General features: G+C 35.5%; 1 protein-coding gene across 1 annotated transcript in view; it reads right to left on the reverse strand.

Moving 5' to 3' along the window:
• Positions 1 to 220: 220 nt before the first annotated feature.
• The window catches only part of syvn1 (synovial apoptosis inhibitor 1, synoviolin), a 13104-nt gene continuing 788 nt past the window's right edge, over positions 221 to 12536 (reverse strand). Inside the window, exons 2-16 of the mRNA NM_212735.2 lie at positions 12243 to 12380; positions 12052 to 12144; positions 11818 to 11970; positions 10638 to 10686; positions 10307 to 10410; positions 8371 to 8497; positions 8186 to 8285; positions 7783 to 7848; positions 6961 to 7077; positions 6723 to 6880; positions 6493 to 6639; positions 5455 to 5595; positions 3750 to 3933; positions 3526 to 3638; positions 221 to 964 (exon numbers count right to left, since the gene is read on the reverse strand). Coding sequence (NP_997900.2) covers positions 792 to 964; positions 3526 to 3638; positions 3750 to 3933; positions 5455 to 5595; positions 6493 to 6639; positions 6723 to 6880; positions 6961 to 7077; positions 7783 to 7848; positions 8186 to 8285; positions 8371 to 8497; positions 10307 to 10410; positions 10638 to 10686; positions 11818 to 11970; positions 12052 to 12144; positions 12243 to 12374 — 1857 coding nt within the window. The 5' untranslated portion in view covers positions 12375 to 12380 and the 3' untranslated portion in view covers positions 221 to 791. The remainder of the gene's footprint in view (positions 965 to 3525; positions 3639 to 3749; positions 3934 to 5454; positions 5596 to 6492; positions 6640 to 6722; positions 6881 to 6960; positions 7078 to 7782; positions 7849 to 8185; positions 8286 to 8370; positions 8498 to 10306; positions 10411 to 10637; positions 10687 to 11817; positions 11971 to 12051; positions 12145 to 12242; positions 12381 to 12536) is intronic.

Here is a 12536-nt window from a genome sequence, read left to right on the forward strand (position 1 = left end):
ATGTTTATTCTTATGATTTATTTTCAGCATCACGATCTTTCAAAAGCCATTTTAATAGATGGAGCTGCTTAATATGTTTGTGAAAAATATGATATATTTTGGTTCAGTATTATTATGATTAACTGAATTTTAACAAAACTGTATGATCACCTGAGGTCAAGTGCTTACAAACAAAAGATCCTTACAAAATGAAAAATAGCCAAAAAGAGGAATAGCAGTATTTGATATCCACACTAAACATCCATCCATCCATCCATCCATCCACCCGTCTGTTTCCAACATTTTATTGTGGAGTATGTACAGATCCTCCTATTAAAACACTTTATACATTATGTACAGTAAGTTAATTTACTCCGCAGTTTAGATCATGGCCGTCCTCAAACACAACCAAAGTCGATCTAAGAAAAGAAAAAATCTATAATGTAGAGCTAGAAATCATGAAAATACACAAAGAAGAGGGGAAACATCCACTTTTAAGGGCACATGAGAAATCCACAGACCTTTATCTTCCTCCGAGAGCCAGAAATCACATTCAGAGAGGAAAGTCCCAACAACACTCGGATTCAAAGATTTTTAACTTTAGATGGTCACGCTTCATTACCCAGAAACCAGTTCTCCAGCTGAGTATCTCCAGTGCGTGATGACAGATCCTCCATACAGCGCCTCGTGCCTCATTTAAATGACAGTTAAGAACAGATGAACGTTTCTCAGATAGACTGACGTCTGAACAAGTGGCCAAGAGTCCGTAACAAGTGTTTCTAGAGTCAGAAGTCAATTGACGGATGCTAGTTTTAAAGGTTGCCGTGATCAGGAGTGTTTGTGGTCTCCAGCTTACGGAGACGGCGGCGTCTCAACTCAGCGGCGCTCGGCTCACCGTCATCCTCATCTTCCTCCTTGACATCTCTCTCTCCTTCTGTGGTTGAGTCTGGCTGAGAAAAGCCTGCTGCTCCATTTATAGATTCTCCTACGGACACCAGAACAGAAAGGTGGCCTCATGTATACATAAATATTTACACGCATACATATAAAATACAAGAAGAAAAGTGTAATTTCATTTTGAGGTCAAATAAACTTCTGAAATATGTTAAATATGTAATAAACTCACTTTAATATTTTAACGATCTTTTCCAACACATTTTAAACATGATTTTTTTTTAGAAATAAATTTCTAATAACCAATTTCTGTCATCTTTGCCAAGACAGCAGCGGTATTCAGCTTAAAGCGCTATTTAAAAGGCATAACTAGGTTAACGGTCCAGTGAAATTAAAGTAACACTTTTTTAAATGTTAGTATCAGTATGTCTTGAGGATATCTATAAGCTAGTTCACTCCAAAACAGTGACAAAATTTACGTTTAGAAGATAGAAAACTGATATAAACATGCAAAGCTCGCCTAAATCAATCAGTGACTTGTTTCACGTCAAATCTTGACCAGTCAAATGCTCTCTGACAAGCCCCGACCCCCTTCAAGACGCTTCTCGTTTCCTTTTCAATTGATTTGCTTGATCTCAACCAGTCACTGGCAGAGCTGTGATAAAATCTAAATGCTATTGGCTTTTTTTTTGCTATTGAGCAACAATATTTCCCGCCCTATCTTTGCGTTTTGGTTGAGATTAGGTCAAACATTAAATATAAAAAAAAAATCATATTTTAAAGCACTTCTTGAGGATAAGTAGGTAAATTAGGTGAATTAGGCAAGACTTTTAAGAACAGTAGCTTGTGCTGTAGCCAACTGGACAAAAATAAATAAATACTTGGGGAATAATATTATTGAACTTAAAAACTATTATTATTTTTTTCCATAGCCAATTCCATTTTATTCCAGCAAAAATAAAAGAAAAAGGACACAATCTTAACGATCTAGGCGCAAAGTCTAAGGCCCATGGCAGAAAAGCATTAGGGGAATGTCCGAATCCACTTTTACTATTAAGGATGGAAAAACACAGGTCTAACAGGGTTGTGCTCATTCTCTTAATGAGTTATGGCTGTGTTTTGAGCATAAGGTGCATTAAACCAATCAGACTCTCATCTCACATTCCCCTTAAGAGGAGGGCTGTGCAATTAATCGAATATCAGATTTTGATTTTGGCTTTTAACGATTATGAAAAACCATTAATCGAGATAAACGATTATTCCATCACGTACCGCCCCCTTTCCAGTTGTACACGTGTGAAAACTCTTTGCCTCTGCAAAGCTCAGTTCCACTTGAAAATGACTAAAAGCATGTGCTGTAATGTAACTTTTGCAGCACGGGATGCGCATCATTCATATTTTTAAAAGCGCAAAAGAGCACGTGCTGTTGTGTCTGCGCGCGCCGTGCTTAGCCTCGGACAGGTAGCGTGTGCGCGTTTGCGCGCGCACCGCGCTTAGCCTCGGACAGCAGAGCACACACAAAAGACACGAGAAAGAGAAACCATATCAGAGCCGCACTGTTCTTAAAGTGACAACGTGCGATATTCCTGCTGCTGCCGACTGTTTTTATTATTTATCAATAATAAAATCAAAAATACAGTGAAGATGCTTAAAGCACAGATTTAATAACTCATTTCTAATAACTGATTTCTTTTATCTTTGCTATGATGACAGCATCCACCCCCTCACTTTTAGAGACAGATTATTGAGAAACAGGTGATTAATAATTATATGAAAGTAAACATTTGGATCTTATACAGCTGTCCCCCCACTTTTAAAATGTCCGCTACACCCCTGGACAGAGCAGCTCCTCAGAGTCATTTGGTGGCCCACAGCAGTTAGACAGGCCTCAGCCTCCTTTCTATTAGCTGCATGACAGAACGAATATTCTAGAGTGTTTAATACAGCTCCAGTAATTAAATCTTACCTTTTAAGAGAATGTGTCAGTGTTTAATTTTGACTTTGGACAGTTTTTTTTTAGCTCCAAAAGGATTACAATTTCTATAAGCCTTATATACTAGTCAATACACATCATTATTGTGGCCATAAGAAATTAATGGAAGGAAAATTAAGTTAGAATTAGACAACATACTCGAAAAGGATGCTCAAGTTACATTTAATTTTTTCATTACAATAAAAGGAAGGGTGGCATGCGTAATTTAATAAACTAACAAATTTTCTCGTATTATTTATTTTCTTTTCTTATCTATTTATGACCTTATATTCATTTTCTTTGATGCAGATGTGTATCGCTTTTTCTTTATAATCGGCCTTCATTTCTTGAAATCAGCATTAAAACCTCCAACTCAGTCTCTGTAAAGTGCTTTGCCATTTTTTCTCACCGTGACTGTCTATGGTGACTCATGAATTTGGCGATCTGCTGAAAATGCATTCAGGTATGCGCTGTGCGTGCACATTACCCTGCAGTTATCTTCAGGATATTGATTTAACTAACTCTTATCAGCTGTTTTGGAACTGACATACTAAGCAGGTTTTGGGTTAATCAACCGAGAGTTCAGGGTTTAGCAGATGGTAAGTTAACCCAGCTTTCTGGAATACCCCCCCTGATACACACAGTGTTTACTTGAAGTCGTGTCCTGTTTTATCACTCACCGCTCTGAGACTGGATCTCCTGACCGGCTGTTTCCGTGTTGGCAGTGGACGGAGACGACTCCACATTCGCAGATTCACTTGTCTCGCCAGTGTTTGTTTCTGATCTTGGAGGACTAAATAGGAAGTGGAATAAAAAAACAAACAGAAAAAAATACATGGGGATTTCAGAGGTAAGAACTGGATGTGCAACTTTCCATCAAGCAGATCCGATCATGTTTGCATACCTTAAAGTAGCCACGGTGCTGAGGTAGTGGTGAATGTTGAGCATGGCGGCATCTAGCAAAGTGTGGATGTTGTGAAGACACTGCAGTCTGGCTTCCAGACCCCGCCGGCCCTCCTGCTCCAGCTCTCTCAGCTCAGCCTCAGACATGCTGGACAGACTGGATGGTGGCGGCGGCATCGAGGACACTACAAAACACACATGGAGGATTCATCCAATTTACTGTACAACTAAAAGGGTTTGCCTTGTATATTGTTTTGTACATAAATACATAAAAGTTGATTTTTTTTATTGATTCTAATAAAGAAACTTGTATTGTTCGTCATAGTATGATTTTTTATTTTATTTTTTTATTTAATTTTCATTTCATTGATTGAGTAGGAGGATGTCAGTGGCCAGGTTTAGTATTTTAATACAGATTCCACGTCTACTAAGCTAACATTTTAAAGGTGCCATTGATGAATTAAAACAATATGTTAAACTGTTCTCTGATGTCTAAAAAGAAAAGGAATGTGGCTTAAGCTAATGCAAAAGTTTTCCAGAAATGGTTGTATAGGTCCATTTCCGACTCTAGAAATTGGCTCCAAAAGGATAAGCTTAATTTTGAGAAATGGTTGTGAATATTAATAAGCTCTGCTTTGATCTGATGCTCCAGCAGCTCATGTCAGTGCCTGTGTGAAGTCCATGTATAATGTACTTCAGTTGTCAAACAATATTTAGATTCCTAAGAGTAGATTCCTTGAAAAATGATATTTTTTCAACTGAAGTTGTGGAGAAGTTTATTTTAGCTAGAAGAAGTCACAGAAATATTTATGCTGCCAGAAAAACCTATAATGCACCAGAGTTGTGTTGTGTATGAAATATAGACTAAACTGTAATTATACATAATGAAAAAAGGGCTGACAGAAATGTATTTAGAGGAATTGTGTAATGTATATGAAAAAGCAGGAATTAATATCAAACTCTTACTGAGACTTACTGAAATGTATTGGCGTCCCTTCACTCCAGAAAAAAATTACTGCTAAGTGATATGATATGATGCACAAATGTGATTAAACACTCATATTAAGTAATCCACGTGTCTGTTGTCTGTTAGCAAGTTTCCTAATATGCATGTTAAACAAAAGATGCACATTGAATACATTTATAATCAATTTATTGTGCATTCTGATGAGCTATGAACACTGTTTTAACCTGATGCACAGAAAGCTCATTTACTCTTTCTTTGAGCCCGTTTCAATATTCAAAATAAGAGTCCCATATACATAGCAAGTTATTGTTGAAATCTCACTAGGAAACATTGTGGCCAATCAGTCACTAGCTGCACATGAATGGTCACATAGATCAGAGTGTGTGTGCGTGTGTGTGTTGTTGTTCCAAATTGGCCTGTTTATCACCAGAATTATTCAATTCCAAAATTTACATGAGAACAAGCAAATGATGGTGTTTGAGGCTCACTGCATGTCATTTCCATGTACTGAAATCATATTATTCAGTTATGCCTAGATATAGCCTGTTTTTCATTCTTAGACACCTTTAAATGAAATATTGATAAATAATCAATATTTAAAAAAAAATAAAGGATCAAAAATCAGAACTGAACGGAATCAAACCCATATAAATTTGAATTAAATTGCCTTTTCTTTCTCTTAAACAAGTGCAATTTTCCAGAGTGTCTTTCACACTGGTCCTGGGGTTTACAGACTTACTAAAGGGTGGTGGAGGAGGCATCGGCAGCCATGGAGCTGATGGGAAAGGTGGTGGCATGGTGAAGGGGAATCCAGGCATGGCTCCTGGAGCAGCAGAGGCAGCATCTGCAGTCGACTGGGCTAAACCGCCAGCTCCTGATTCTACATGACAGAAGGATTACCATGATCAGAATCATGGTTACATTGCAAAAAAAATAATTTTCTTATTTAGATTTTTTTGGTCTGGTTTCTAATTCAAACATCTAAAAATTCTTAAAATCAAGGAGCACTTTCTTCTAGACTATAGTCGTGTTTTAAGACATGAAATGCAAAAATAAGAGGAGTTTCTCAAAAGAAAAAACGAGATTACTTTGCTTACCCCATTGGCAGATTATTTGGCTTGTTTTGAGGAAAAACTCCCTTAATTTTGCCACATTATGTCTTAAAACAAGACCATATGTTTTGCTTGTCTAGAACAGGGGTTCCCAAAGAAGGCGGTTGGGATGCTTGATGATTTCCAAAAATATCATAAGTCAGGGGTCACCAAACTTGTAACAAACTAGCCGGTGTGCTGCAGATCTTAGCTCTAACCCTAATCAAACACACCTGAACAGTTAATCAAGGTCTTACTATGCATATTTGAAACATCCAAGCAGGTGTGTTGAAGCAAATTGGAGCTAATTTCATATGAACCATTAAATGAGGTTAATATGAAATTAAACAAATGAATAATGACTATAAAAATCTATACAGTTGTTAGACTGTTGCACTTTTCTTGTGTTGTCAATAAGCTTGTGTATAGTTAAACCAATAGTTCCTATTGGTGTGTGTGCACTGTTGTGTGCAATGTTTGTATGTTTATAACCACCTACGAGGACAGTGGGGGTCGCGAGTCACTGGAATGTTATTTTGGGGGTCAAAAGCTGAAAAGTTTGGGAACCCCTGCTTTAAAAAATGCTTCTGGATTTAAGAATTTTTAGATAAATAAACTAGAAATAAGACTTACAATGGAACTTGATAATTTTTATAGGAAGTGTGTGTAGCATTAGAGGTGCTCACCTGCTCCCTGCGCTCCTTCACTGCTGGGCTGTGGAGTGTCAGTAGGAGCTGCCGGTGCTCCGGGAACAGCAGGTGGAGGCGCACCAGGAAAAGGACCCCAAAAGGGGAACAGACCAGGAGGAAACTGAGGCATCATCCCTGGAGCAACTGCACAGAAAAGCAGAGATGGTTTACAATGCTAATAATCGCACAGATCAGATTCGGCACTGGCCAGGTTTTGGAGTTTTTACCATTGACAGGTGGAGGTATAGGGGCATTGGCAGGAGCAGGAGGGGCAGGTGCTTGTGCTGCAGGAGGGGCAGGCGTCTGGTTTGGCTGAGATGCTCGCAGGACGTCCATACGACAGGTCGGACACGTCTGCTGTCTCTGGAACCATGAGCGAAGGCAACTGCAATGGCAGAAAAAAAGTGAATATTCATGCAGATATCAATAATAAAGTGAGATTTGTCACAAACTGTGGACATGAACCTCGAGTGAAAGATGTGGTTGCACGGCAGTTTCTTGGCTCCGGTCACCATCTCTTCTCTGCAGATGATGCACACATTGTCGGTGGCTTGCAAGTCTTCAGGGGTGGCATCTGGATAGCTGTAAGAAAAAGGGGGAAACTGTGAAGAACATGACATTTTCTAAAATACATTCTATTATTAATATCTGTAATTTACAACAAAACATGCACAGACTGTGCAAATATTTGGATCTGTGCCAAACAAAAGACACATGAGTATTTGTATAGTTTATTTCCCACAAGTATATCATTTCATTTTTACTTTCAACAAATTCAGCCAGGCACGTTTGCTTTCTTTCTGGAGTAAGAGGAAATTTACAATTGCAAATATTTCATTTAATTTAGGGATAATTTCTTTTCTTTTCTGAATTAAATTTAAATTTACAGTACTACTAAATGTGACTTATGGGTACCGCTTAAAATAAAAAAGCAATACTTTTTTTCATGAATTCTTTTCTGGAAACATGTTTGTTTTTTTAAAACACCAAAAATAAAATTGTGCAATTGAACAATTGAAAACACGAAACAATAAATGTTTCTTTTGAAAAAGATAAAATAGTAAATTTTAAACATGGCACAATATCAAGAAAAAAAAACATGTAAGAATAAGCAAAAAAAAAAATAATTCTGAAAATAATAAAAACTTTAGAGAAAATGTTTATATTATAATATGCAAGTGATAAAATAATAAGATAAAATTACAATTATTTTACAATGAAAAAATACAAATATATTCAGTTTAAAATATAACTTGCAAATTAAAGTAATGTTAGAGAGACACTCACAGAGTATTCATATTACGTATGGCTCGTCGAGACATGATGGCGTCTGTTACTGCCTTCTTGAATTGCCTGATGAAGAAACATTTAGCATATTAAAAAAGGATAATATAAAGTGGTCATTCTTTACAAAGAGGTTTCATCAGTTCATGTCCTTATTAACATCAACAATACTTGACAGCATTTATTAATCAATGATTTAACATTTACTAATGCATTATTAAAATCTGAATCTGAGCATGTTAATTTATCATTAGTTATCATTCGAGTTGAACTAACAATGAAAGTCTTTATTTTCAATCAATTTTAACAAAGATGAACAAATACTGTAATTCAATGTTATAAACTACATTAATTAAACTTGTATAAAGTGTTACCAATAAACAAAACACAACGATGCATCACTTACCTCATTGCAAGATACATGGGTCGAATAGCAAACAAAGGGAAGGTGTGCACTTTTATCATGATGGTCATGAATGCCATATACAAAAGCACCTTGATGAAACCTGAAGGACAAATTTAATATCAGTCTGTTAACGCACTGGCTACAAAATAAATAACTAGCTCACACTATGGGTCTGTGTGATGTACCTGTAAAGAGCTCTGTGTAGAGCATGTACACAGCCTTATTGTCCCATGGATTTTCACTCTGCAGATCAATTGTATGTAAAGTGTACTTGATGAAGGTTGTGAGGACCATAGTCATCAGGATCGCATACTGAAACAAAAGCAAAATACTTTTCATAATGCAATAAATTTCATAATATTAAATGATTTACAGTAGCCATTTAATTTCTAAAAACAGTATTAAAAAAGATTTAGATTCAGATTTCCAAAATGCTTGACGGTTTTAATGACAACATATTTGAGAAAGTTTAGGGCCATTCATTAAATTGTTAGTTTACCCCAAAATGAAAGTGGTTCCAATCCATTTAGTAGGGCTGGGTGATTAATCAAAGTAATTGAAATCAGCATTCAGAATCTATCATCAATTCAATTTTTTCAATTACTTTCAATAACGTGAGTCATGTGACCCCGCTCTGTTAAAGCTGAATTACACTTATTATATTATGATTTATACTTATTATATTATTATGATATTATACTTCTGCCAAGGGCACGAGTACAGTCTGGCACAGCCTTCACATACCCACGCACCTCTCCGAAAAATGTACTCACACGTCACAACAATACGTAGTGCAAGCTTGGTGACTGGTCGGTTTGGTAGGGGTGATGACAGTGGGTGGCGAAAAGAGCCGAATTTTAGCCAGTGTGTGTTGTAATTTCAGTTGTTCAGTGTTGGGCTTTAATAAATAATCATAGATGGCAGATAGTGTGCGTTTCTCCTTTAAATATTTTAAAATCAAGTAATGCACCCGTCATTCAAAACTCTCACTTGTAATATTCGAGCATATTTACTATACAAAACTTGTCAGTGAACTATGAATGCAAAAACATTAAATAAAAAAAAACTAAATAATCATTTATTATTCGTAATGTAATAGAGTTCAAATGTTTAATTAATCGAGATTTGGATTTTAGGCCAAATGGCCCAGCTCTACCATTTAGCATTTTGTTTAGATTCAGAACAAATCTGAGCAGCATTTTCATGAAATCTGACAGATTTTTGTCTCTCCATTGAAACTACCCACCCAAAATTCTTTTATTAGCTTTCACCCTTAAAGCACATTTGTTCACCTTATAAATAAATTATGACTCTACATAATATTTGGATTAAACCACCCGATTCATAGGAGTTTAATTTATTACCTCAACATTTTAAAGTTGTGTGTGAAAAGACTTCATTAATATATCTCCATTTGTGTTTAAAAGATGAACAAATTATTTAAAGGCTTCTAATGAAATGAGAACAGGGTTGCCAGGTCCACGTAATTTCTCCATCCCAATACAAACACAGCCAAAACGAATGAAAAAAAATTAAAAAGGAACTTTTATCAGAGTAAATTCTTGGATTTCCTCAAAATGAAAGTTTTTCCATATATTCTCTGATATTTTGCAATACAAATATTTTGTAGAAGCAGTATACGTCTAAACATGCTGACTGGCTTACTGCCACCAAATGTTCACTCACTTTTAACTTCTAAATACCTTTTTCAGATGTGGGCATAACTATTGCCACTTATATTATTTATTTTTTGGCATTCATCAGTCTGTTGTACTCACTAACTAGCATTGGTTTTTAGGTTGCCAAATACAAATTCAGAGAACAGTTTCAGTTTTCATTTTGTATTTGTAAAAAATACATATTATTTTCAGCAGCATCACATTATGAAAGTAGTCCAAAAAATGCAACCTGCAACTTTCATCATTTTTAACAAAACTGCATTATTAAAAAACTGCCAACTGTGTGAGATAACTGCAAAGCTGGCAACACTATACGAGAATAAGTAAATTAACCTTTATTAAAGGTTTATTAAAGGTCTAATTAAACTTTAATTGAATATTACTGATATTTACTTTTGTAGAATCCCACACAATTTTCAAAAAGAAATAAACTAAAGCTCACCTCAAATCCAAAAACTAGCTGCACTGACGCTCCTCTTGTTATAATGCTGTGACACGCATGATTGACAAACAGAAAGTCCATCACTCCCAGCAACACCATTAGAGCTGTACAAGAGGAAAAAGTATTAGTGACACGCTCACCAAATGATGCAATAATGATCCACATATGGCAATCTAAAGTCAAATGCCTTAAAAATCAAAATGCAGGTGCAGCACAACAATTTGCATAGTCGAAAAAAGTGGGTTAAATGTTTCACATGTAAAAAGGAAGTAAGAGATATATTTGGTTCACCATTACACAAGTCACAGAGAATCAGTCATACTTTACTCACAGAGCACTCTAAAATGGAAGACCCATGAGATGTTCGGACTCCTCTCCATCTAAAAATAAAATAGAAATATTATATTAAATGAGCAATTCCAGTGTTATGGATGTGACATTTGCAGTAACGACTCAAAACAAATTCACAGAGAAAGTTTATGTTCACATTATTTTAAAATATTTGTTTATATTTTCCAAAACAACTAACCAGAGAGTTATCAGAAAAATATCTGTGAACGTATTTTATATTTTAAATGAGGAGAATAAACATGCATTATAGATGTCACCAAAAAAGTTTGCGACTTTACAGTCTACAACATACTTTGTAGAAATTCTGTAAATTAAACTGCATAACCCAAAGGAAATAAGGCCAATCAAAAGGATAAGAGTTGGCTCAACATAGAACAAACATGATTCCTTTCATTTAATTTTCCATTTTCCAAACTTAGTTTTATTCTGTAAACTATGGATGTCATTTCTTCCTAAATTAGAACAAAACATATTGCCTTTGTACTGCATAATATGTTGCTTTCAAACATGTTTGTATTCATTTTTAGACAAAACAATAACAATGATTTTACTTGATAAGAAATCAACATTTGGTGGAATAAATTTGATTTTAAAATCACAACAACTAAAAATGTGTTATTCTGACACATCGTCATTTTAAGTGTTCTAAATTACAAAAATTGTATTTAAAAGATTGGGAAGAAACTATCAGAACTATCTGAAATGATCAGACCTTTATAGAATAAAACAAACATTAACATTTTTTCATAAATCTATACTTAATGAATCCAAATAACCATAACAATTCTCTGGAAATAATGACATACTGTGTTTGAGAAAAACATTTTTGTTTTATTCTGTAAACTACTTTTTTTTGTTCCTAAATTAAAACAAGATATTGACTTTGCTCTTGATAATACCAATGATTTTACCTAAGAACAGTTAAGAAAACAATATCGGTTGGACAAATTTGATTTTCAACTGAAAATATTTGTTATTCTGACATATTGCCATTTTTACAATTGTTCTAAATGATAATTTGTTTTGTTTTAATCTTTATCAGACTTTTATAGAATAAAACAAATATTTCAATTTTACTCAAACTCAAACCTAACAAATCTAGCAAATGCAGTGAAAATAACACTTTTCAATTGGTGCCTTTAAAATCTCAGTTTACTCACAAAGTCCACCCTGTCTTCAGCCAGCCAATGGAAGCACTTGAGGAAAAGCAGCAAGGTAAAAAGGGCCACAAAGCGAGGGGAAAAATCATCCCTGAAGACGGTAAAGGCTAAACAGGTCTCCGTCACTGCATACCAGGAGCGCTCAATCAGGTGCTAAAAAATATAAAGAACATACAAATGAGAATAACATAGAGAACTTTTTTTAGCTGTACACTAATAAATGTGGACTCCAACCTCCATTTCAGCAGCTCTCAGTTGCCCAAAAAAGACCTTCCTCATTAATTTCCCAAGAAGGAAAACCAAAACAAAAGCCTGAATATATAAAACCTGCAAAAGAAATAGTAGATAAGTCAACCTGCACAGTTTGCAGTGCACACCTGCCTTTCCATCAAGATATGACACTTAATAAAAGGATGTTGACTTACTGCCATACTAGGGCTGCTTTTGGTGAGGTATACCACAGTCGGGTAGAACTGGTGCTTGAGGAAGTAGGCATGGGCAACCACGGCGCCAGTCAGCGCCAAACTGGTGGCTGTTACAAGAGCGGCTCGCACCATCTTGCACTACAGAGGAGAGAAAACAAACACAATTTAAGTAACAGCTTTAATAAGGACTTGAGGTTCAGACTGATTCTCAGTTCCTGGGTTTATGATTTCTATTAGTGTTTTTGAATAAACCATCACTTTAGTTTTATTCTGTACACTGACATTTCCTCCCAA

Source organism: Danio rerio, chromosome 14, assembly GCF_052040795.2.
Source record: "Danio rerio strain M-AB ecotype USA chromosome 14, GRCz13ab, whole genome shotgun sequence".
Classification (NCBI taxonomy): Eukaryota; Metazoa; Chordata; class Actinopteri; order Cypriniformes; family Danionidae; genus Danio; species Danio rerio.